Consider the following 26,308-nt stretch of genomic DNA (forward strand, 5'->3'; position numbering starts at 1 on the left):
CACACACACACACACACACACACACACACACACACACACACACACACAAACTAGCCATGTTACCTTAGGCAAGTCACTTAACCCCAATTGCCCTACCCTTCCCTCTCCAAAAAGCAAAAAAAGAAGAAGAGCCTGGACCATCTTTTGGGTGGGTTTCTCCAAGACTGAACAAGTTCTGCGTACAGACCTGAGAGGATCCCATTAGAGGAGAAGGAGAAGGTAAAGCTCCCCAGCCCCTGGACCCAGCAGAAGTAGGTACTGTTAAATCTACAAAGGTAATACTCATGTCCCATAAAACAAGGACTATTACCCACTCCTAGTTTCTTATCATTTTTGTTTGTTTGTTTTACTAGTTGTAGAATTGTGGGATTTTATAGCTAGAAGAGACTTCAGAGATCTTCTGATCCAGCTCCTTCATTTTACAGACAAGAGAAATGATGCTAGAAGTTAGATGACGGGTCCAAAGTCACACAGTCAGTTAGTGGCAGATTTAGGATTCTAATCCAGGTCTCCTGAATACACTACACCATAGCTGCATGGGACCTTAATTATGGTTTTTATATCCTAAACCTGGTCTTAAGACTACCAAAGATTGCTTTCTATTCAGTCACTTGAGTGGGTTTGAAACCTACTTTTAGATCCAATACTGCTAACAAATGGAGAGGAAATTATTTCTGGAGGAGGAATTCTCTTCCAGACTCCCTAAGTTAAACATTTATTAACTAAAACAGAGACACAAAGATTAACTGAAGACCGTGATATTGTCCTCAAACCTAAACTGCCTTTTTCCCCATCCATTTTCCAAATAGGCTTTTTAAAGTTTCATTCTGTGGTTAAATATTTGTGAGGAGAGCAGCACCTGTGTTGTGGTCTGCTCTTAAATAAACTCACACCTGCAGTTGTTTTCATAAAACTGTTACCCAATACACTGAACAGTTGCTCAGACGATACATTCAACTTCCAACCATTTATAATTACCATCATGCCAAACTGTCACCACTTAATTCTCTTGGAGCCTCCAGTTTTCAAAGAGGTTATGGTCCTGCAGAAGTTTATTCATAATTCAGCTGCTTAGAATTCAAAACATTTGCTCATATAAATGTGTTACAAATGTTGCTTGGATTCCCAGGTTAGCCCACAAATCTATGGTGGGGGCCTGGGATGTGTCATTGTCCAATCCATCATCTGATTCACTCTCCCACCTAACTTTCTAGTTCAGTCAGTGGTCCCACCACCGCTAAGACATGCAGACTAAAACTTTCAGTAGTCTTTGATTCTTCCCTCAGTTTAAAGAATTACTCCTCTCAGGGCATGCATGCTTGTTAATTTGAGATTACCTTTATTCTGCCTATTTCATGTTTGTACATAGTGGTTTACCTATCATCTCCTCCATTAAAACGACAAGTCCTTAAAAGCAGAGACTATCTTTTTCCTTTCTTTGCATCCCCGGTTCTTAGCACAGAGCCTGGCATTTAATGAATGCTTGTTGACATGTTTATTTGCTCTAATAGTTCATCAAAGACTTAAATTAAAGGAACAGATTGAACTGGTAGAATTTAAAGCATTAAGAGGTTTGGGGGGTAGAGCAAGGACATGCTTTTTTTGGCCGTTAGCTTTTGAAGCACCAAGGCCCACCCTCAGGGCAAGCCCCACAAAGCAACATAGAATTGTTTCTGTCCTTGTCATTGCAGCTAATCTTTCATTCAGTTTCTGAGAGTTTAGATCCAAACAGAAATTCATCTGATCATGATGTTCTCCTATTCTGATTGTCACTGTTTCCCCACCCCATACAGCATGCTGAATTTCAAACAGAGCAGACTTTTAATTATTCTAATGGATGGAAGAAGTAGTATGAATAATTCAAATTAGTGGCTAATCTGGAAACTTTTTTATGTCTAACAGCCTTGTAACTGGTCTCCTTGTCTCTGATTCTCTTTCACCTAATACATTTTACACAAAACTAAAAGAAAAAGCATCCTCAAGCACCATTTCCTACCTGGGAATTTCTTTCCCTATGATCACCTATCACATCCAACCAAAACCTATAAAAGATATTCACTCGACTCAGGCTCCTGAAAACTCTCATTTCTGACCTGACCCAAACAAATCAACCCTGCTTGCCTTCTGCTGTGTGGGATTCTCTAAATCCCAATGCCACATCTCTGTCCTTGCTGGTCTCCTTCTGTGCCCAAACACAGTCACAACCCCTCCAAGATGAGACTTGGAACTCCTAGGAAGCCTTCCCTGATAAATCTGATACAATACTAATTTACTCTATGTTCTCTTTATTTGTATATCTAAAGGAAGTCAAGTTAGAACTTCATTTCTCACAATGCTTGAATTGGATTAAGCAGCAATAACCTATGAGTGTTGTTAAATACTTAAATATTTAATGTTTTATAGGGTGCACAACAAGATAAGATTCAAGTATAATACTTGTTTGGAAAATAATTATAATATACTTCTGAATTGGCCATGCATAGGAGAACTTGCCTGATCTCTAGGCAAGAAGACTAATCATGAGAAGGTTCTAGATGGCAGGCTTTAAAAGAAGGCTGTGAAAGTCAAAAAGATGAATGGATGGGGGTGGCTAGATGTGGAGCCATAGTCAGGGAGAGAAAAAGAAAAGATGGCCATGCAGGGCAATGGCCAGGGTATCCATTAGCATCGTGATAACCTAAATACAATGCCAAGGTGAAAACTGTCAGCCATTCTTCATCCTGTCCCAAATGACTCCTAGGAAAGGCTCCAAAAAGCAGGCTAGATAGTTAAATATCTGCCCCAAGCACTCTGAATTCAAGGTGACTGTGTCCTCCTGTGACACTGGAGGATTAAAAGAAATGAAAGAAATAGATTATGATACCCCAGTGCAGAAGAGTTGCCCCCCTTTGTACACAGATGCAGAAAATGTTCACTGCTTGGTATTGGTGTCGCTTCCCATTTTAATTAAATGCTTTACCAAGAGATTCGTAAGTCTTTTATACGTCTAGCAGCAGTAAACCATCAGATGGAAGCTTAGTTCATGATTTGAATGGTCAGTCATGAGAACCTGAAAGTAGCTTCAGTAGAACATTGCACATTTACTCAGCTTATATTACATGCAGCATGGTACAGTAGACAGATGATTGGATTTGGGTCCAAGAAAAACCCAGATTTAAATGCAGCCTGTGATATTTCCTAGGTGTGTGACTGTCAACGAGTCACTGAGCTTCTCAGGCCTCATTTTCCCCTCCATAAAAAGGAGATAATACCCAGAGTACCTGACTCACAGAGTTGTGAGGATAAAATGAAATTATACTTGTAATATTCTTTCATAAGTCTTAATATATTATGTCAGCTATTATTCTTTTTACTTTGCATTTCCTGACTTGCTTAAACAAATATGTAATTCCATTATCCAAATCTCATCCATTTCTTATAAATCTTCCAGAGAAAAATCTATCCAGAATACTGAAGACCTCTCCCTAGTTCTTATAATATTTCAAGGGCACCAGTCTAGCATGCTTAATATCCATTTATTGTTGCTATATTGAAATAATTTATAAACAGGGGCAGCTAGGTAGTATAGTGGACAGAGGACCAGACCTATACTGAGGAAGATCTGAGTTCAAATTTGACATCAGACATTAACTACCTGTGTGACCCTGGACAAGCCACTTAATCTCTGTTGCCTCAGTTATCCCATCTGTAAAAAAGGGATCATAATAATACCTCCCTCCCAGGGTTATCATGAGGGTCAAATGAAATAATAATTGTAAAGCACTTAGCACAGTGCCTGGTACATAGTCACCTCTACGTAAAAGTTATTAATATTATCATCATTATATCATATTACAAGTATATTATTTCTCTTCCCAATTAGATTTAATCGGGTTATTACAAAAGCACGACATGCCCTGTAAACATTTTGATAGGAAATTAAAGCACCAGACTCTAATGGATCGAACATGATAAACTTTAGGACGGCAGTTAGTCAGTAAGTCAATAAATACGTATAAAGCGCCTACTATGTTCCAGGTACTACGCTAAGATGGGAATACAAAGAGAGACAAAAGACAGGCCTTGTCCCAGAAGGCCTCGAGAAGCTCAGTCTAACGGAAGGGACAACATGCAAACATCTAAGCAGAGCGGAGCTGTAGCCAGGATAAATAGGAAATAATCAATAGAAAGAAGCTATTGATCAATAGCATTTAAGCACCTGCTTTGTACAAGGCACTAGGGGTACAATTCAAAGAATGAGATAATCCCTGCTCTCAGGACACTTGCCAGGGAGAACCCGGCCTTCATGAGCCCACTCCCCATGCTTGGCACGATGCATTCCCCCACCCAGGGGCCTTTGGAGCATTCAAACGCATTCTCTGCCTTTTCTGCGCCACTGACCACCTCATGAGGAATGGCTTTTCAGGTGGCTTCTGACCAGAGCAGATCATACCTACAAGAAGGCCCCTCTCTTCCTGCCTGGCTTCATTCCAGTGAGGAGCCAACAATAGCAACAATGAGAGCAGAAAGCCCCAACTTGGGCTCATTTAGTCAGCACCACAAACATTTCTCAGTCCCTGATCTTCCTCCCATACTCCCCCTGCCCTTGTGTCCAGGCCTTCCAAAGCACTAATTAAACTATCTGCTTGGCTCATTATACTAACAAGCTAGTAGAAAAAGACACTAGGTACCTAAGGCCCTTCAAGGCCTCATCTCCAGGTCATAGGACATGTGTGCAGTAACATAAAATCCTTCTAGAGGTAATAAATAATAATCGTGCTTAACCTGGAAACCTTTTATGTCTAACAGCCTCATACCTGGTCTTCAACTTCAAAAATCAGTTCTTTCATGGGTGCAGACTGATTCAAATAGGGTGGGTTTAAATTTTCTCCATCATCAATCTATAATATACATATGCATATATATTATTATGTATCTCTTCAAAAATCTATGCTCTAAGAATATTTAACTCCCACTGACCCAAATGGTTCATCTCCCTTACACAAGGCTCCTTAAGCAACAGGAAGGTGGGATTAGGAGCAGCCGCCTTAATGGCAGCCTTCAAGTTCAGATCCACTCACCTCACCCTCAGCATAAACCAGGGAGGCATGAACATAGTAAATATGTTCAGGGAACATGCAAGTGAACTTGGAATAATGCAATTAGAGGAGGAAGATGGTTTAGTGATTTGTCTATAGTCATTTAATTGATTTTTATGGGCAGACTATTTGTCTCATTGACTTGCTCGAAGCACTGAGTTGTGCTTTCTTCTTTGCTGAAAATTATTTCATTTTCTCTTGATCTTCCAAGAACTCTCCCTAGGCTATTACATCAAATAACTGTGGCTGCCTAGTAATTATTCCTCTGCAAAATGTTTGAAACAGCAGTGAATTTACAGCTGGCATTTAAACCTTACAAAGAGCTCTACCTAAATTTTCTCCTTTTGATACCCAATACTCAGGTATTTTTTTTTCAAAGAAACAATCAGTAATAATATTCTAATCTCATATTTTAAGATGATCACAGCAGATTCATTGAATCTAGTTTATTAAGCAATAATGCACTTATGAGCACTATCAAACACTTATATGTTTAATGTTTTACATGGTATGGAACAAGATAAAATTCAAATGTGATTCTTGTTTGAAAAAAATGACTGTAATATACTTTTAAATTAGCCAGTGGTTTGGGAAAGGAGGCAGTGGGATAATTTCATCAGAGGGAAAATTTCTACTCCTTAAAAGTAAGGACTATGCAGCTGGACCACTATCACTTAATAGTTTCAAGAGTCTGTCCTGTTTCTCCCATATTTCCATAGACACATTTATTTTGCTTGCTTAAACATTTAAAATATTTACCAATATTTTACTTGTGAACCACATTTGTTATTTTCTTAAGAGACAGCACCTCTGTTCACAATAAGAAACTTGGAAGCAGCTGCAATCTCATAGTGGTTTCTAGTTTAAAATCAAACAGATGTTAACGATTGCACCTCATCTCTTCCTCTTTCTTTCTTGCACCTAAAAATAATACAGAAAGTTTCTGTGACTGAAAAAAAAGTCACCTAAATCAATTGCTGTCTATTATTAACCCTAAAAGCAAAGTTTCCAGTTACTACTCTTAGCATTAAGGAAAAAATGAAAGACAGGGAGAGGAAAGAAAAAAAGTTTAAAAAAACTCTTCCCCATTTTCAAAATTTCTTACAACCTGCTATATTTTTCACACACACCACCAGAGATGTGAGTGAAATCCTCAGAGAAAAACCAATGTGGTTCAATTCCCCACCCCTCTTCCCCTTTTGTCCTTGGCTTTGGCGGGGGGGAGGGTGTCACTGAAATATTAAAAAGATTATAGAGCTACAGACAGACATATCTGGACCTTCGTCCACAGACAACCTATCCATCTATCTAGATAAGCCTAGATAGATAGATACATGGACAAATACATACATCTTCACTATATAGCCATAACTAGATATATAGGTTGTCCAAGGAAAAGTTCAGACTAAAAATTCCTCTTAGTTCTTATTCTTCCTTGCATTTCTCATCGTAGGGAGCATGACTAGGTAGGAGCTGCAGAGGCCTAGACCCAGTCCTGGCTACCTTCCCATTTTTCAACCTCATCCTAAGTGCCAGCAAGATGAATCAACAGCTCGTGACTCAGGTAACTTCCATTCTCTTTCTAGAGATGGTCAGGTGGCCCAGTGGATAAAGTCCTGGACCTGGAGCTAGGAGTACTTGAGTTCAAATCCAGTCTCAGATACTCCTTAGTTGTGTGACCCTGGGCAAGTCCTTTAACCTGTATCTGTCTCAGCTTCTTCATCTGTAAGATGGGAATAATAACAGAACCTATCTCCCAGGATAGTTGTAAGGATAAAATGAGATAATGTTCATAAAGCACTTTGTTCCCAAATAACCACAAAACCCTAAACTTTCCTTTTTATATAGAAATAGAAAAAAAGAATGGACAGAAATCAGACAGGGAAGGAGAACCTCTGTGGGCACATGCTGACTGGCACAGCTCTCCACTTTACAGCCCACCCATCAGACGGGCAAAGATGACAAAAAGGGAAAATGTCATTTGTTGGAAGTGGGAATTCTAGCATAGCAATTTGCTATTCATAGGACTGTGAAGTGATCCAATCATTCTGGAAAACAATTTGTAACTGTGTTCACAAAGTAAGTAAATTGTACATATCCTTTGATACAATAATAATGATGATACTTAGTATGATATAGTGCTTTAAGACTTGTAAAGGGCTTTACAAATCTCTTTAGATCCTAACAATCTTGGGGAGTAGGAGCTCTCACTATGCTCTTTATACAGATGGGGAAACTGAGGCAAGCAGTGTTTAAGTGACTTTATCAATGTTACACTGCTAATGTCTGAGGTAGGATTTGAACTCAGGTCTTCCTGACTCCGTGTCCAGTTCTATTCACTTTAATACAATAGTATCACTACTAGGCTTATATCCCAAAGAAATCAAAGAAAAAAGAAAAGGTGATAATCATCATGGGAGAGAGAGAGGCATTTTTTTCTTATAGCAAAGACCTAGAAACAAAGTGGGTACTCATCAACTGGAGAATAGTTTAACAATTCATAGTATGTGAATATAATGGAATATTGTTGTGCCATAAGAAGTAATAAAAGGAATGGATTCAGAGAAACATTGGAAGGCATGTGTGAACTGATGTGCAGTGAACAGAACCAGAGCAATTACACAATAACTGCGATTTTGTAAAGGAAAAACACTGGAACTACAACCCCAGAAAACTGCCGCTGAACCCATCCCATCTCCTGACAGACAGGCAATGGGCCGGAGGTGCACAGTGAGCCGTACACAGCTAGTGTGTGCATTTATGTTACGTGACTGTCTCCTAAAGGGGACGGAGAACTAAAGGAGAGACTGAGGAAGGTAGCATCATCATACTAAGAGACTATAGCCCTGGTACCTCCCACTGCCAAAGTCATACGTAGGTGAGACACATTCTGCGGGCCAGGATGCGAATTTATTAGTCTGGTATAAATTGTGAATTCAAGAGGGACTACCAGTCTTAAGGAGACCGTTTTTTTCTAATCTGAAGGGCTAAAATCTTGTGAATTGTTAGAAAAAAAAGCGGGGGGGGGGGAGTGTAGGCATTTTATACTGAGTGTCTCCATGGACTCAGGGGTTCCATTTTTTGTTTTCAACCTGCAAGGATCAGGACAGATAAGGGAAACACTTGCTGACACCTGAGATGCTGCCACCATCATAATTATGGAGTTAAACCATGTAGCCACCACCAAAGGCTGAGACAAAAGAGACGGGCTGTATAAGTCTGCTAAGAATGCCAACAGTGCATCTATGCAAAAAAAAAAAAAAGTCAGGCGTGAGCATTAAAGAACCAAGAATGGAATAGAAATGTAAATCATTCTTTCTATACTGGCAAAGTTAAATTTGGAAAAATGTCCATTAGGGTTGTATGAAATTTATTTGACTGGCAAATATTCTATTAGCCTCAGTAATCTGATTAACATTCCAATAAATTTTTCTGGTTTGGCTGATGTCAACCAATGGGAATGAAGCCATTCTTAAAGAATGGCAATGTTAAAAAAAAAAAAACAGCACTATGAGCTATGTAAAAATAACTGTTATGAACCCTATTAGTAATACACAAAAAACTCTGTATAGTACGACTTTTATCACTAGTTAATGTCCAATGACAAGCACTGAAACATCTGAAATGTTTCCCCTTCTCAGTAGGTGGGGGAAAGACATAGAATTTGAAACTGAAAATGAAATAAAATTAAATGTAGAAAAAAAAAAAGAATATGTGTGATGACCAACTTTGATAGACTGGACTCTTCTCAGCAATGCAGTGATATAAGTCAATCCCAAAAGACACATGATGGAGAGAAAAACATGCATCCAGAGAAAGAACTAGAAAGAACTAAGTTTATATCCAAGTGGAAGCAAAATACCTGATCTTTTTCGTTCTCTTATTTGGTTTTATGTCCTCTTTACCATTTTTCATTCCAGCTGGTACAATCCGTCCTTATAACCTGACCAATGTATAATGTGAAAGTATTTACAGATCCTATACTTGACTATAAGCCGCCATGGGGGGGAGGGAAGGGGAGGGAGGGGGACAAAATGTGAAATTCAAGGAATTGTGGAATTGAATCCTGTAAACTAAAAGGAAACAAACAAATTAATAAATTAAAAAAATTTAAAAAAAGAATATTTCCAATATTAGCTGGCTATTTAACTTATCATATAACATTTTTTAATAAATACAGTCTCTAAAAAATAATCTCTTCAGGCAAGAGAAAACAAAACTCACTGTTGGATTCTGGTTAATGTATTCATTCTCTTAACATTATTTGAACATAATTATTTAAAAATACTTTTCAGTTATAGAATTGCCAGTCACTAAACTGGACAAACTCATATCAATTTTGAAAATAGGTACAAAATGTAAAACTGTCTGGCAAGGTAGCTTACTATTTATTGTAAAATATGGCAGAATTACCTTATTTTCTGAATATTTCCTTTCTAAATGTAGCTTTAATGGGAAAGAACTAGAATAGGAGAACAGAGCCCTAAATTCCACTCTATGCCTTCATATCCAAAGCCTTAAAGAGCTCCTCACATAAGTTCATAAGATAAAGCATCTTGATTTAATCAAAAGGTCATTACTTACTAGATTAGGGGGAAAATAAACCTCAGAATTTAATTTACTTGTTCTATGAACAAAAAAGAAATCCTCTGACGGGAATTTTGTGCCTCACCAGCAATTCAATTTAATAAATTTACCAAGTATTAAAACCAGTTTTGTGTTTTGAGGGGAAGGGGCAATTTATGTGTTCTGCAACAATACCTTAACAACGGCCATTTATCTCTATCATTTATCTCCAGGTAAATGTGTAAGATCTGTTCTCTTATCTTCTAGGTCCCTTTCAGTTCTAAAATTTTATGATGCAATTATCTTTTGTTACTGAAGTTAAAAAAAAAAAGCAGTCAGGGCCTAGGCAAGCCCATGCTCTCAATGCCATGTGTATGCAGTTGACAATAATGGTGGTGGGTGATGGGTCAAAGATGTTCTCCCTCCTCCCCTTGCTGAAAATTTGAGAGAGAAAGCCTGTGTCTCAAGTAAGACACTCTGAAAGTAGGGAGGGAAGGATGGAAAAGATAGAAGTGAAGGTGGGAATAGAGGAGGTGGGGGCAGAGTCACAGAGAGAGACAGAGGCAGAGAGAGAAGAGACAGAGAGAAAATTTCCATTTCATATACAGCCTTCTTTCTTTGTACAGTGAAATGTTCATGTTCATTTATGTTTGTTGTATATAATACAAGATGGGGAAACTATACATGTTGAATGTTGCATATATTTTTATATATTGTTTTTAGTTGATGTGGTTTTGATGAACTGATTTTATTTCTTTGTCACAATAGAGGGCTCACTGAATAGAAGGAGAACACTATACTTAGAAATGAAAATAATGTAAAACTAAATATGTCGATAAAAATTAAAAAATTAAGCAGTAAAAAATAGAAAAAAGAATATATTGTTGCATCCTTTATCTTATCCCAAGGGAAAGGGAGGAAAACAAGGTTGCCAAGAAAAGAAGCAGTGATGGCCGTGGAGAGAAAGAACCAGAGAAGGGATCCTGATTACTAATTAATGGCCAGAAAGGCCAAATATGGGACATCTATGGACACACAGTCATTAGAGACCAAATGGGCTAATGCTTCTTTGCTTTACCAGAAAAGAGGGTATCATAAGTCATGTGTGACCTCTGCATAGGACTGTAAGTATATGACTCCTTGTTCCAGTGACTAAGATGAGTCACAGAGAATGATAAAGGGCTAGATGTATGAGTGACAAGCATCTATTAAACCTCTTACTATATATGTAAATAAGTGAGGGAGTTTAGGGAAGGGATGACAAAAGTCTAGGCCTTGAGGAGTATTTCCCAAGAAAAAAAAAAACAAAAAATTGCTTTGTCACCAGAGAGCGAAGAGACCATTAGCCCTAAAATACTCCCTGACCACACAGACCATTACAAAGCTATGGAAAGAGAAAGAAGATGTTCAGGAAACAGGGTACAATGATGAGTGACTGCATCAGCGAACAAGGTCGGCTAATTAATAAAATGGCTCATACCAAGAAGTGAGCAACATGAAACCACAAGCTTGCTTCCTCTAGATTTTAACTGGGGCCAGGCAGGCTGATTCAAGACCTCAATGACCCCAAGTGGTTGGTCCCAGAAGCAGAACTCAGGCAGTTTCCACCATGGGGAGCTCACAGAACACGGCCGGATCATGATAGAGTACTGTCATCAAAAGTACTATTTCAAAGTCCAAGATGAAAGCTCTTCAGATATTTGATCCGAGCATGCATGATGGAGAGAGGGATGCCTTGGGTGAGTAGTGGAGGGAAGTCAAGAGACCTGGCTTCTAGTCCTGAATCCGGCTCTGACTGCTTGAATGATATGACCTTTAAGGTATCTTCCAACTCGAACATTCTACATTCGTTGCTATATAAAATTCACCCACAGGAGCACAAGAAATCATAACCTCTCTGTGTCTAAGGTTGTTGCTCTAAAATGCCAACACTGAATGTAGAAGATAATCCACACATTCCAAAAAAGGAAGGGGGAAGAGGGAAGGAGGAGGTTGCGAGTCTTCTTAAAATCCTCTGATATCAAAGAAAACCAATTTTATAATCCAGTTTGTGACACCTCCCCCCCCAAAAAAGTTAACTCTTAGGCTCTAACGCCTTTTTTTTAAACTCAGCAATAGGCATATTCTCCAGAAAAGAATTGTAGCAAAAGTTATTGGGTATAAAAGAGCAAATTTTCTGGCAAGGAATAATTACATGTATTTATGGGTAGCCATGTCTTAAGGACATTGGTCTCATTCATTTCTTGCCAATTTCTGTACATTTTATTGGATTTGGCCATGCAGTTGATCAAATTTAATCATTAAAATGGACTGACTCATTGGATTATATCCAGCCAATGTTTCTGGTTCTGCTGCAAGAGCTTCTCTCTCCTTTTCCTATTTGAGTAACTGGGAAAATAAAGTCTGTCTGTTCCCATAAGATCTGGCGTTGGGGGTGGGGAGTGGAAAGCTAGTAACACAAATAACTGAAGAAGGCAGAACAGTCCATGTACCTGGAGGACACAGTGATGGCAGCTAGGAGAGAATAGGAGGGGGACTTTCTTTTCTTTTCCCCTTACCTTGCAACAAGGAACAGCATTAAAATGTAACCCATGTATCAGTCAAGGACAGAATGACTGTGTACCTTGGAATTCTAACAGCAATACCATCATGGTCCAAGTCTGCAACCAGAGAGTATGGTCTCTGGGAACATCTGGGCTTGGCTCTTGTCCAAATACTCTCAGATTCCTTGCAAGCACCAAACCAAGTCACAGGAAAAAATTTATTAAAATAAACTTATTGTAAACAATGAAGAACCAATCAATAAACAAACATTAAGCACCTATGTACCAGGCACTGTTCTGAGCACTGTGAAAAGGACACAGAAAGAAATGTAAACATGAAAATGAAGACAGAAAGGACTCACACTTATGCCCACAGAAAGTCAAAAAAATTCCCTTTTCCTCTCACTTCTTTCCTCATTCTCTGGACTTCTCTCCCTAACCTTACCAGCAACTTCCCATCCTGGTGATGCCCCCCATCCTTCTTCGATAACCCTGACCCCAAATTATCATTTCATGGTGCTCAGGCCACACTTACTAACTCCTCCTCACTCTGGACTTCTCCATCTTCTCAGAAGCAGCCTCACCCCTCACTTCTACGTCCCCTCTCAACTTTCTGGCTCCTCTTTCTGGGCTATTCCTCTTCCCTGCATTACAAAGGTTCCCAAACTTATTTGGTCTACCACTCTCTTAAAAAAAAAATTACTCAGCACCCCCCTGGAAATCTACTTTCTTTAAACTTTTAATGAGTTTTTAAAATTTGCATCATTTCAAAATAATATAATTTTTTTAAATGACATCTTAAATTTAATAAGTTATGATAATTTGTGGGGTTTTTCCTGCACTGAAATTTTGATGATGCAACAATTGCATCATGTAACCATATAGTATAGTATTGTAAACAAGTCATTACAGGCACATATTCCTGCCTATGCAGGCCAGACTTCCTGCAATGCTTGACAGGCTCTCCTGCTAATACTTACTTGTTAAGACCTGTCAGCAGACTTGACCACTGATGGGTTATAACTTGCATTTTGTTATGTTTATTTAGAAAATAATGTAATCATTATGACTTTGCTCCACAACAGATAAAATATGTACAGTTTTTCAAAATTTTCCTCTCTTCTTTCCTTATGCTTCCACTGCCCCCTTATTTTTATTCAATGCCCCCTAACTGCACCCAAGGCTATTACCAGGGCTGTTCCAGGGCTCCCCAGGGGGCAGTATCACTCACTTTGGGAACTTTGGCTCTATTAGAATATAACTTCCTTAAGGACAAGGGCTGTCTTTTTTATTAGTATTTGTATTCTCAGCACTCAGTGATCAGTGCCAACAAGTATGTATCAATCTTTCTATCTGTAATAGGCCCCTGCCTCCCCACAAAGGACCTGTACAACCCCTCAGACTTCCAGTTCTGCCCTGTAACTGAGCCTCAAACATCCTTCATCAAGTGGGAAAAGTGAGGATTTCGAGTCTCTAGAGGGTCGGCTGGTGCCACAGCATGCCCAGCCCAGAGTCAGGAAGACTCAGCTTCATGAGCTCAAATCCACCCTCAGACACTTACTAGCTGTGTGACCCTGGGCAAGCCACTTCACCTTGTTTGCCTCAGTTTCCTCATCTGTAAAATGAGCTGGAGAAGGAAATGGCAAACCACTCCAGTATCTCTGCCAAGAAAACCTCAAATGGGGTCACAATGATTTGGACACGACTGAAAATCAACTGAAATACAACAAAAAATTTCTAGAGGGTCAATCAACCAAGTAGTATGGTGAGCCCCACCTTTCCCAAATGCCTATAGTCAGTCCTGATTCACCATGCCACCACCAGAGAGTTGAACCTCCACCATCCCCAAAATAAGAGAAAAAAACGTAGGATCGCTGGAAAGCTGACTCCCTCTAGACTCGAGGGAGTCTATATAACTCACAGTATCAAAGAAAGGCAAAATATTTGGTCCTTATTGTTAATGAATCGATAAACATTTGTGCCAGACATTGTGCTAGAGAAACCAAGCCAAAAACAAAAAAAGAAATAATCTCTGCAGCCATGAAATTTAAACTCTATCTGGGGAAATATCAGCCACACATTTAAGAAAACAAGGTAAAGACAAACTATTTTAGAAGCAATATGAAGGGACTAATAGTTGGTGGGGGGGAGGGGGGGGACAAGAAAGACCTCCTAAAGATGGTACCTAAGCTGAGCTCTGAAGGAACCAAGAGACCTCAGAAGCAATCATGAGAATGAAGTGTGTTCCAAGCATTAGGAACAGCCTAGGCAGAGACACAGAGACAGAAGCAATGCCGTGTGAGAGAACAGCAAGTAAGGAAATCTGGTTAGATGAATAGGGCATAAAGGGATTAATGTGTGATATCAATTCTTCAGTAATAGAGGCTTTTAAAAAAAAGTTGCCCCATACCCATGGGAAACATTTCCAGAATTTACCTTGTAAAGACTTTAAAGCATCTAAAACATTAAATGTTATTTAACATATGCTTATTAGGCCTGCTACAGGCCAGATTTGTAGGACTGGCACTACAGATACAAAGATTTTTTTAAAAAATCTCTTCCCAGGGGCGGCCAGGTGGCTCAGCGAGTAAGAGCACCGGCCCCAGTGTCGGGATGACCTGGATCAAATCTGGGCTCAGATACTCAGCACCACACCTAGAAATAACTGGCCGTGTAACCTTGAGCAAGTTACTTAACCCCGATTGCTTTAAAAAAAAAATAAAATAAAAAATAAAAAATCTCTTCCCTGTCTAATTTTTTGGCCAGAAAAAAAAAAAGTAAGCTCAAACAAGATGGTGAAGAGCTTTAAGAGGCAAGCAGATGGAGTTTCGTTACATTTCTGGAGGCAGAGACTTGATTTTCTTGAGCTAATTAGGATGATGTGGCCACATATGTGATACAGGAAAACGTACTGGAATGGGGAGAGACTGAAGACAGAGAGACCAATTGGAAGGCTATTGCTATAGCTCAGGGAGAGATGATCACCAGACTGGTGGGCCACATGGAGAGGAGGCAGACAGGAGACAGCACATAGCTGGAATCTACAAGACTTGGCAAAGGACTGCATGACAGGATAAGGGATAGAAAGAACTAAGGATAACACCAAGGTTATGATGGGGGTGCCCTCAACAGAAATAGAGAAGAGTGGTGGTTTACCAGAGAAGAGGAGGGAGAGAGAATGCATTCCATTATGGACATGTTGAGCTGGAGCTATCCAATGTCTAATAAACAGTTGGTAATGCAGGAATGAAATTCAAACAGGACCAGGGCTGGATGTATAAATCTGGGGGCCATCTACATATAGATGATTTTGAAACCAAGAATACTAATTAAGTCACTAAAGGAGAGTGAAAAGAGCCCAGGACAGAGCTTTTGTGCATGCCCACACATAGGGGACACATCATGGATGATGATACTGAGAAGGATCTATCAGAGACATAAGTGAAAACCTAAAACAGCTGTAAAAATCTAGGGAAGAGAAGGTGTCTAGCAGACTGGGATGATCAATAGTGTCACATGTTATTTTAAAAGGCCTGAGAAAGGATGATTGAATTTGTAAATTAAAGATCAATAGTTTGGGGAATTCTCTCAGCATCTAGGGAGAAGCAAATCTATTGTGAAAGATTTATGACCTTGGGTCAAAGACAAGAGGCCAAACTGAGATCTATTAGAATGCTAAGATAGCTTAGACTACACAATCAACCAGCAGCATTTTGCAGCCACTGAGGATGTAAAAATAAATCATTTCATAGCAGAGACGGGGTAGAGAAAGAGAATGATCAGCCAAGGGAGAAAAGGGGAGTAATCTGGAATGCAAGTAGCAGAATTCATTATCGGAATAAGAAAGCATTCCCAATTCAAAGACAGGGGAAGAGGAGGAAGAGATGAGAAATGTGTACAAATGTGAAAGCAATCCTTTTAGATAAAGTTTCTTATCCAAGGACAGCAAGTAGTTGTTACAATAGTGTATGAGACCATTCACTGTACTGTGTCACAGTGAAGAGAGGTTAGGGATGGGTTTTTCCTGATTAAAAAAAAAAAACATTTAATAATGAATATGCAGTAGAGAACAGAAACAAAATCAGGAGGAACAAGATAAGGAGAGAAACGGACAATAAGGGGACAAGTCGTGAAGGTATAGGGTGGCCCAAGTGCAGTTTTAAGTGTTATTAAAGCTCACAACTGTACTAAGACTTTTAATATAGATATAATAATTAATTATATATATTATTATATGTATTAATTATATATCACATATATAATTAATAATATATTTTTAAATTAAGGTATTTCTGATATTTTAAGCCTTTTTAAGGTATTATGAGGGCAGCTAGACCACACAGTTCTGGCTCTGCAGTCTGGAAGACCTGAGTTCAAATCTGTTACCACTTACCAGCTGTCTTACTGAACCCTCTTGCCTCAGTTTCCGAAGTGGCCAACCCTGCCAGTATCTTTGCCCAAAATCCCACAAGGGGTCACAGAGTCAGATGGCTACACAAAGACTGGGCTTTTGAACAACTAAAACATTTCAGATATTCCTATTTTAAGTCTTCTTTACTCTTTTAAAGCTTAAAACAGCACTAAAACTGTGGGGACACTGGATACTTTAAAAGGAAGCCATAAGAGGTACAGATTAGTGGCTTCAAGTACAATCCTCTCTTTTCTGTTCGACTTTGTGGGAAAAAAAAGATGTCTTTTGGGGCATGGGTTAAGTTCAACATTTTTTAAAGTAAATGTCTTTTTAAAAGTAACAACTTTTAAAAAGTGAAAAAAAAAAAGGTGCATTGAAAGGATGCCTGGAAATAGGCAAAGGGAGGGGGTTCGAGCCTGGCCTCTGTCTGTGGGTCACCCTGAGCATGTCATTTCCCCTCTGCAGCAACACCCATTCACTGCAGGGGATGGCAACCTGCACTGGTGGAGGGACTCTCTGCCTCGCCATCTGGGACTCCTTAATTCCCACAAGTCTCAGTTCAATCCCCCCTTCCTACAGGAAGGCCCCTCACTCCCAGTGACCCGCCCTGGGCCTATCCCTAGTTTGCACGTAGTGGTTTGCTGGTTGTTTTCCCCATTAGAGTCCCTGAGGGCGGGGCCTGTCTTGGTTCGTCCAGTGCTTTGGTGCAGGGCCTGGCACTCAGCAGGCGCATAATAAGCGTGTGCTGACTGACTACGTGTGAGGCGCCGGACCCGGGCCCCGTTCCTTACTTGGGGTCCTCCTCCAGGGGCCCCGGCCACCCCTTATCCGCTGGCCCTTAGTCGGCAGAGGGCGCTGCTTCAGACGGTGCGGCGAAATAACTGGTTCGGGCCTTCCCAGAAGGCCGAGAGGCCCCTGGCAGCCGCCCGAGCTCCGCTCACTAATTGACAGCCGAATGGTCCAGTGGCTCCAATAGGAGGAAGTCCCGCCCCCCTCAGTCCCTCTGCGCACCGCGACGCAGCCCAGGCTCTCGCGATGCCCCACCCTCCTGATGTGGCTGCGCGCGCTCGTGCTCTTGAGAAATGCATCCGGCATCCCAGCCGTGCCCATGTGGAGCGTGGTTGGGAGCGCGCCGGAAGTCCGTGCGCTCGAGTACGTGGACGGAGATGACGTAAAACAGCCGTGACGGAAGTGCTGTCGGCTCTCTCGCGCCGGGGCATTCTGGGAGCCGGAAGAGAGGCGCGGTCGCTCCCGGACGTCCGGTGTTGGCGCGGCGCGGGAGGCAGAAGCTTGGCCCGGGCTGCTCCGGAGCCGCTGCCGCGATGGTGGGCAAGGCTCGGAAGCGTGGGGTCGGGCCCCGCCGGGCGGCTCGGGCCCGGGAAGAGGAGGAGGAGCAGGAAGAACAGGGCCCGCCGCCCTCCCCGGGGTCCCCCAGTTATTTCCAGGACCAGGTAGATGCCTTCCACGAGGCGCGGGCGCAGGCGGCTCTGGCGCCGTCATGGAGTGACGGGGAGAGCGGGGCCGAGGACCCCGAGGAGGAGGAGGAGGTGCTAGGCCTGGACGTGGCCGAGGAGGAAGAGGAGGAGGACGAGGACGATGAGGAGGACGCGGGCAGCGTGGGGGGCAGCTCCGTGCTCAGCGAGGCCGGGGGCGACGCCGATCCCAGCCTGTCGTGGGGCCGGAGGAAGGGCTTCTACTACGACACGGACTACGGGGCCCCCCGCGGCGGGCGGCCGCAGAGCCAGCAGGAGGCCGAGGAGGCGGCGCGCGAGGAGGAGGAGGAGGCGCGGCTGATCCAGCGGCGCCTGGCGCAGGCCGTGCACGAAGACGACGTGGGCCTGGGCTGGCTGCCCGCCGGGGCCCCCGAGCCGCGGGAGCCGCGGAGCCGCGTGGCGGCCGACCTGGCCGGGCTGCCGACCAAGCAGAAGCTGAAGCTGCTGCGGCGCGAGGCGCCCGAGCTGCTGGAGCTGGTGGCGGACCTGCGGGCCAAGCTAGCCGAGCTGCGGGACGAGCTGGGGCCGCTGCTGCGCCGCGTGCCGGGGGGCCGCGGCGGCCGCTACCTGCGCACCAAGGCCAGCCTCTACCTGCACTACTGCGCCAACGTCTGCTTCTACCTGGTGCTGAAGGCGCGCCGCGCGCCCGTGCTCAGCCACCCCGTCATCCCGCGCCTCGTCACCTACCGCCGCCTCATCGGCCGCCTGGCGCCCGTGGACCGCAGGCTGGCTCCCGACGTGCGGCGGCTGCTGGCGGGGGCGCCCGGGCCGAGCGCGCGGGCCGCGCCCCCCGAGCCCCTGGAGGAGTCCGAGGAGGAGGAGGAGCCAATCGCCCGCCTGACCCGGGAGCAGGAGCAGGAGCGGGAGGAGGAGGAGAATCCGGGAGCCAAGAGAAAGAAGGAGCCGGAGCCTGAGGAGGAGCCCAGCGCCAAGAGGGCCATCACCTACCAGATCGCCAAGAACAAGGGGCTCACGCCCCGGAGGAAGAAGAGGGACCGCAACCCCAGGGTCAAGCACCGGGAGAAGTTCCGCAGGGCCACGATCAGGCGGCGCGGCCAGGTGCGCCTCCCGCGCACCGAGATGCACAAGTACGCGGGGGAGCTGTCCGGCATCCGCGCGGGGGTCAAGAAAAGCATCCGGCTGAAGTGAGGCCAATAAACGTGTTCCCAGCCACCCCGTGTCCTTGCTTGGGGGGGGGGGGGGGGGGCGCCCCTGGCTTGTCCGGAGTGCGGTGTTTGTGAGAGTTTGCAAGAAAGAAACACGCGTGGGGCCGCTGGTTTCTGAAGGTTCGGTGTGTGAGTCTTTGTATGGGTCTGTGGCAGAAGGGCCTGTGATCCCTATGTGAGCTTTGTGTTTTATCAGTTTTTTCCATATTTTGTCACAAATTGGTTACCTGGCCATTTACTTTAATGTTCCCTTAATTGGGGAACAATCTCACCCCTAGAAAAAGAAAAAAAAACTGGAATTTTTAAATCTCTCACTCGTTTGTTTTGGGTTTTTTTTTGCCATATCGGAGATTCGCCTGTTCTCTTCTTTGGGATGATTATTTTCTTCTCCAGGCATCCTATGTCTTAAAACGCAGATAGCCTTGAAAAGTGAGTTCCTTTTAGTTTTGTCACATTTTATTGTTTGGAACCAGGACAGAACCATCGCTCTTTGGGGCTAGGCTGGTGGCTGAGGCTTTTGCCTACATAATAACTCGGCCCCGGACTTAACCTTACAAAGAGGTAGTTCAGAGATGCTTTTGTTTTGAAAATAATAAGCAGCATCATAATTTATGAGCCAGTTTGGTAAGGTATCTGCTTAAAATCAAGGAGCTCCAAAAGCTGTATGTTTTGCAAATAACTGCTCACCTTGGGGAGGTAATTGTTGAATGAGTAGGAGGGAAACTGATTCAATTTACTTTAATACTTTCGTAGCTTAGGGTAGAATTGAGGGGTCAAGGAAGGGAAATGAGCATTTACTAGCAAGGTAGAGAGCTTGCTTATTAAGTAGGGGTTCTGACTTGAACCGAAGTGTTCTGCTGTCAGCCATTAACCTGAATAACAGATAATGGTTGCCAATTAATGTAGTGAGTGATTCTGGAGGTTGAAAATAGGGATGTTTTTAGAAGAGGGTAAGTGATTTAATCATTCTGGCCTCATACTGATTTGCTCATCTCAGGAATATGAGGATAAAATAAAATTACTACATGTGGAAATACAAGTCCTGCAGGTAGTAAATGGCAGAGGTAGGATGCTAATTCATGCCCTTTGGCTCCAAATCCAATGTTCTTTATTCTGTTTGCTTCATCTCCAACACTCAAGATGGGATGTGGGGAATTTGGGCAATAAAATGAAGTGAAGCTGGTTGTTGTAATTATCCTAGCCAAAGCTTCTCTTAAAGGATTGTAAAGAAGCATCCTGTTTGTACCTGAAGGGTCAGGAAGAAAAGAAGTGCACATTTTTCAGGTTTAATGCCAAGAAGGTAGGAAAAAATGGTCATTTACATTCAGGATCTAGTTACGTTCTTTCACTGACCTCATGGCATTTTATAAGGTTAACTTGTTAGTTTTTAGAATATAATCAATATGCTGACCAGTCTTCCTGTACACCCAAACCCATGTGTGACTTGGGCACACATTCCCCTGGCTTCGATTTCTTCATCATCCTCAGTTTTTGTGCTCTGTATCTTTACCTCAGCCATCCACAGGTATGGTCCTGCCTTAGATAACTGCCAGGGCTGCCATGGGTTCGATTTCCCTTCTCTGATAATTTTCTCTAACTGCTTTATTCCTCCTAAATCCATTCTTCAAGCTCCCTGGGACTTGCCATGTCTACCTGTACCTCCTTGTCCTTCAACTTGCTTCTGACCTCACTTTGTTCTTTTCTTAACCCTATGGTTAAGTCGTTAGCATTATGCTTCACCTTTGGCTCTTCTACCCCTCTTTATACCCTGCCTAGCCAATGCCCTTGGGGCACTCAGTTGAGCCCTTAGTGCTACATGGCAATTTTTATTCTTACTTAATTGACTCTCACTCTTCTCTGGTTATTCCAGATCTTAATTGTAAGTCCCCAATACTACCTCAAATCCACCTGTTTCCCAGTAGACATCAGACAACTTTACTGAAAAAAATCAACCATCTGTTATAAGTTTCCCTCATCCCACCCATAAACCCCTTTATAGCTTCACTCATTCCCCCTTTTACTTGTCTTTGAGGCAAAGGTGGTACTTCTTTCAGACATCTCTCTGTGTTCTTTATCCTGTATCATTCCTGCTCTCATTTCTTGTTTTTCTCTGCTGGCTCTTTTCTCATTGTCAATAAAGCATAATTAGATCTGCCCTACCTTTTAAGCATACTTTATCTATGTCCTTGATAGCTTTCTATTTGTACTAGATCTCCTTTTAACTGCCAAACTTTTTTAAAAAGCCTAAATCTGCCTTTATTCACCACACCCTTCCTTCTCATCTCCTGTCTAACTTTAGCTCTCCAGGATAAGTAATAAAAATAATCTCTGTTAAGTCCAATGGCCTTTTTTTTTTTTTTGGACCTTTGTAACTTTCAATGTTGTCATATCCCCACCCCATTTTCTGGATACTTTCCTCTCCCCTGGCTTTTGTAACTTACTTTGCCTTCCCACCTGTCTCACTACATCTTGTCAAGCTCTTGTGCAGGGTTTTAGTCCCATCTCACAACTGGTGTTGTCTTGACTGCAATCATTTCTCTTTTCATCCTCTTACCCTGCTGATTCCTAAGTCTGAAAACTTGTCATACACACATACACACATGAACTGTAAAGTTTTCTTCACTTGAGATTTTTCTGGACCTTCATCTTTCTCATTTTCCAACATTTTAAAATAGAGCAATATTAAAGCCTAGCAAATATCTTGACTCTAAGCCATAGGCCTTACTAATCTCATTCACTTGCACCTTCTCATCAGTCCATTACATTCTCAGGAATTTTCCTTTACTAATTTCTGAAAACTACTAATCACTGAACCTCTTTATCAGGAAGCTGAGTGCTCTGACCTCTTCCCAAGGTAGCTTGGGTCCCTGCTTTCAGAGATAAGCAACACCTGATCCCAATTAAATCTCTTCCATCACCATTATCTGGTAGTGTTCTAGGACTCAGCATTCTCATGGAGATTTCACAAGGGGGTATCTTGTGTGTTTCGGGGAGGAAGGAAAGGGGAAGAAAGGAGTAGAGAATTCTAACTAAAGAAATTTTCTATTCAGTCTGGGTTACATAAATTTTCAAACAAGCTTCTAATTATATATTTTTTTCTGCTTTGATATGCTCTGTTCACTTGTAAATAAATATCCTTAATCTTCAGTATGGCTCACATGGGGTAACAAAGTAGGCATTAGAATCAGATATCAGATTTTGATTCTCTAATCTTTAGGGTTATCAAACTTTCTTCATTATGCATAGATCTGGCTCACACAATGTGTAAATTTCTAGATTCCTTTTCTGACCGTTTAAGGTCCTCCAAATCTGGTACTGTCTGACATTTCCTAACTTAATTTTGTATTCCTATGTATTCCACATTCCTCCCAAATTAGAATAATTTCTATCCCCTTCCTTTCCCAACCCCTCTCCTTCTCTCCACTAAATATGCACAATTTCCTGCCTAAATGTCTTTGTTCAGTCTATTCCCCATGCCTGGAATGCCCCTCTTAGACCCTTAACCTACAAATTAAGACACACACATGCACACAACCTAACTTCTAAAGCCTCCCACCTCATCCCAGCTTTCTCTGATTCTACACCAAATGGTGATGACCCTTCTCTGTTCAACCTCACATAATATTTTGCTTTCAATACTCTTAGGAATTTATGTATTTTGCACAGTTGTTTTCTGTGGACAGGTCAAATCGCCTAGAATCGTGTAAGATTTAAGTATTATACCCTCCCCACCACCACCACCACCTTTTTCAAATGAGGAAACGGCAGGAGAACATGAGCTCCCTGGGATTGGGACTGATGTTGCTTTTCATGTGCATCTTTACGTCCCAGCACAAGCCAAATGCTTAATAAATGTTTACTGATGAATTGATTGACCTGAAGTCATAGATCTTGGTTTGGATCCAGCCTCTACCACTAAACTAGCTATGTGGGGTTGGGCAGGTCATTTAACAAATTTCAGACTAAATTTCTTCATTTGTAAAATGAAGGTGTTGGACAAGATGATCTTTAAGGCTTCTTCCAGTTGAGAGCCTAAATCTGTAAAATTTTGAGAAATTAAATTCTTCTAATGCCTATTAAGTGGTTGAAAAGTTGAACTTGACATCCAAGTCTCTTCATTCCAATCTCAATACTCTCTCCATTATACTACTTCTCCATTAAAAATGCAAGGAAAAAAAAACCAACATACAGTAAGCTTATATTCTGAAGTAAATACTAATAGTATAGCATCTGCATGGGACATGGTCATCCTCATACTTTCTGGGTTGGTTTGCCCACCATAAGTTGCCCTTATGCCCACATGTCTAGAATTCTCAGAGGAATCACCACCACATGGCTATGACTAAAATTCTCAGGGTTGTACAGTGAATAAAGCAGCAGACCTGGAGTAAAGAAGACCTGAGTTCAAATCCCAGACACTAGCTGTGTGACCCTGGTCAGGTCACTTAACCCTGTTGAACTCAGTTTCCTCTTCTATAAAATTAGCTGGAAATTGAAATGGCATACCACTCCAGGATCTTTGTCAAGAAAACTCCCAAGTGGGGTCACAAAGAGCTGGATGTGACTGAACTACACTCACTAGTATAGCTTAGTGTGTTTCTCATTTACATAATATTCAGTAATCACTTTTTTTTGGAGGGGGGAAGGCAGGGCAATTGGGGTCAGTAATCACTTTTAAGTGCCCATGTGTGCCTGGAACTTTGCAAAACAATATGACACTTCACTGTTGAGCATTTGCTTAACTGTAAGTCAACTGTTGACATTTATTGGGTCCTTACTACATACCAAACAGGGCACTAAAGGCCCAGATGGTACAAATATATGTTGGGGGGAAAAGATAGTATCCACCCTCAAAGTAGCTTTCTAACCGGCCAAGACCACGTAAAAGGAAGCTGAAAAGGGTGGGGGTTGGGAGGAAACAAAGGTACCCAGCCTTGGGGTTGGTAGAGAGGAAGTCAGGCCTGAATAGAAGGAGATGCCAACTTAGAGGCTAGACCTCCTTAAATGGAGCTACTGGGAGGAGTCATTTAATCAAATGAAGAAGGCACAAGGTTTGAGGAAAAGTCCTGGTGCAGCCTGGAGGAGAATGAAGAAAAAGCAAGAATTATTGTGAGTTAACAGTTGTTCAACATGAATTAAGGAATAATTAAAACATTGCAGTCCACCCATATACCTGGATCATAATCATGGAGGAACAGGTACTACATTTACCTAGCTGGGAGATGATTGTGAGTGGGGAAAACCATGAACTTGGGGCAATTTACAATTCCAGATGTAGACTTTAATGACTTTAGTCCCTGCAGGAACAAACTGACCAAGGGAAGATGATTTTCTTCTAACTATTGCCCTTCTGGTCCTCGCCATTCTCTGCCTGCACAAAGCTGCTCCACTCTCTAGCCAAAGAGAGTGCTGGGCTCACTGTTCATAGCCACTCATAAAAAGATAATTGAATTAAATTTTTAAAGTTTTTCTTTTTGCCCTTTTCCTTGACTAGTAGTTCCCTTAATCCAGACAACTCCCAAACTCCTTTGATATACAAATAGAAGAGGATCCTGATTTGTCCAATCTACTCTAAGCTGTTTACAAGTGCCTGAAAAGCAAGTCTTCTGGTTGCTCTCTGGGCAATGCAGAAAAGCTCAGCAAGCTCTTCTCTCAACAGGATTATGCTTTGTCCAATGAGTTCCAAGCCTCTTCTTATAGCTAAGTAGACACAGTTCATCTTTTCCCTTGTTTCCCTTTCTCAAACCAGAAAGGGCATTAGAAAGCAACCAGATCCCTTTGAGAGGCTCCCCTCTCTCATGCTGTAAATTGGATTGTAGAGGAATGAGTTCTCCTGAGTTTCCCACCTTTCATCAGTCAGACAGCAAAGCCATGCTCTCCTGATTGGCTGGCTCCCGGCATAGCGACTGAAGCCTTTGTGTCGTCTTGTCTTGTATTCTGCTCATATTTCCCCATAGCCTTATTCAGAGCTGGCTTTTTTGTACACCAATGGCTCAAATCAAAGCCTGATGGTCAGTGACTCACTGAAAATTTTTAAATCCACCTTTCAGCAAATTATGAAATTGAGTATTTAAACTTCCCACGGTCCCCAAACATGTATTTGATTTATGACTTTGTCAGCTATAACTGTTGCAATTCTGAAAGTAGTTATGTGGGGATAAGCTAAAAACCACAATACCCTCCAGTCACTATTACCCCAGTCATCTCTTCATCCAAAAAAAGTCCTTTTGATATATTCTGAGGATCAGTTCTCCATACATTCCTCCTCACAGTCTGTCTTACATTTTATCTGAAAGATTGTGTTTCTTCCCAAATGGATTTTATCCTTTTTACTTGCACAAAATGTCTTTTTCTGCCCCTTTCAGCAAATGAACTCTTTACGTACAAAAGGGACAGTACATTACATAAATGGAGAAATTTAAACATTTTTTTTTTATCATGGGAGGTGGAATCAACAAAATTTGGCCAGCTGATGAGATGAGAAATCAGTCAAGGATAACTGAGTTGTTTGACCTGAATGAGTGGAAGAAAAATGGTGCCCACAACAAAGTTTTTAGTGCTAAAATTATTAGACTACCGTGTTTCCCTGATAATTAAGACCTATCCCGAAAATAAGCCCTATTGAGATTGCTACTGTAGTGAAGGTGATCCCTTGCGCTACACGCTACATTACGGTACCCTCTGTATGCACCGCCCTCCCCCCCCCCCCCCCCCAAACGCACGCCGCGCTCCGAGCTGCATCCAATCAGAGCTGCAGCAGTGAGCGTGTCATCCTGTTCTTCCCCAGTGATTTGCTTATTGAATAAAGGTACATTTTTTTGTTCACATTTACCTGTTTATTAAAATTGCTCTCAATGTTCATTAAAATAAGCCCTCCCCTGAAAATAAGCCCTCTGGTGTTTTTCTGTCCAAAAAATTTAATAAGACAGTGTCTTATTATCGGGGAAACACAGTAATTACTTTGTAGGCACAGGTAGATCAGTAGTTATAGACTGATAGTCTTCTGACAGTCCCGTTGAGGGATATTTGATGAAAGAATATAAGACTGCTC

At 42.1% G+C, this 26,308-nt stretch overlaps 2 protein-coding genes across 2 annotated transcripts in view; one reads left to right on the top strand and one right to left on the bottom strand.

Moving 5' to 3' along the window:
* JCHAIN (joining chain of multimeric IgA and IgM) overlaps nucleotides 1–17,705 on the bottom strand; it is a 39,148-nt gene extending 21,443 nt beyond the window's left edge. The window contains exon 1 of the mRNA XM_069098847.1: nucleotides 17,390–17,705. Within this exon, the coding sequence (XP_068954948.1) occupies nucleotides 17,390–17,693 (304 nt within the window). The 5' untranslated portion in view covers nucleotides 17,694–17,705. The remainder of the gene's footprint in view (nucleotides 1–17,389) is intronic.
* Nucleotides 17,706–17,834: 129 nt separating this feature from the next.
* Nucleotides 17,835–23,331, top strand: UTP3 (UTP3 small subunit processome component). The gene has a single exon (XM_069091463.1). The coding sequence runs from the start codon at nucleotides 17,921–17,923 to the stop codon at nucleotides 19,238–19,240; it is 1,320 nt and encodes a 439-aa protein (XP_068947564.1). The 5' UTR covers nucleotides 17,835–17,920; the 3' UTR covers nucleotides 19,241–23,331.
* Nucleotides 23,332–26,308: the final 2,977 nt, after the last annotated feature.

The sequence above is a fragment of the Petaurus breviceps genome, unplaced genomic scaffold, assembly GCF_028583685.1.
Source record: "Petaurus breviceps papuanus isolate PSGF00001 unplaced genomic scaffold, PetGlider_PUasm1.0 126, whole genome shotgun sequence".
Lineage (NCBI taxonomy): Eukaryota > Metazoa > Chordata > Mammalia > Diprotodontia > Petauridae > Petaurus > Petaurus breviceps.

Bases quoted from the DNA above. Each gene is read 5' to 3' on its own strand.
- UTP3 (XM_069091463.1), top strand. From the start codon at position 17,921: ATGGTGGGCAAGGCTCGGAAGCGTGGGGTCGGGCCCCGCCGGGCGGCT.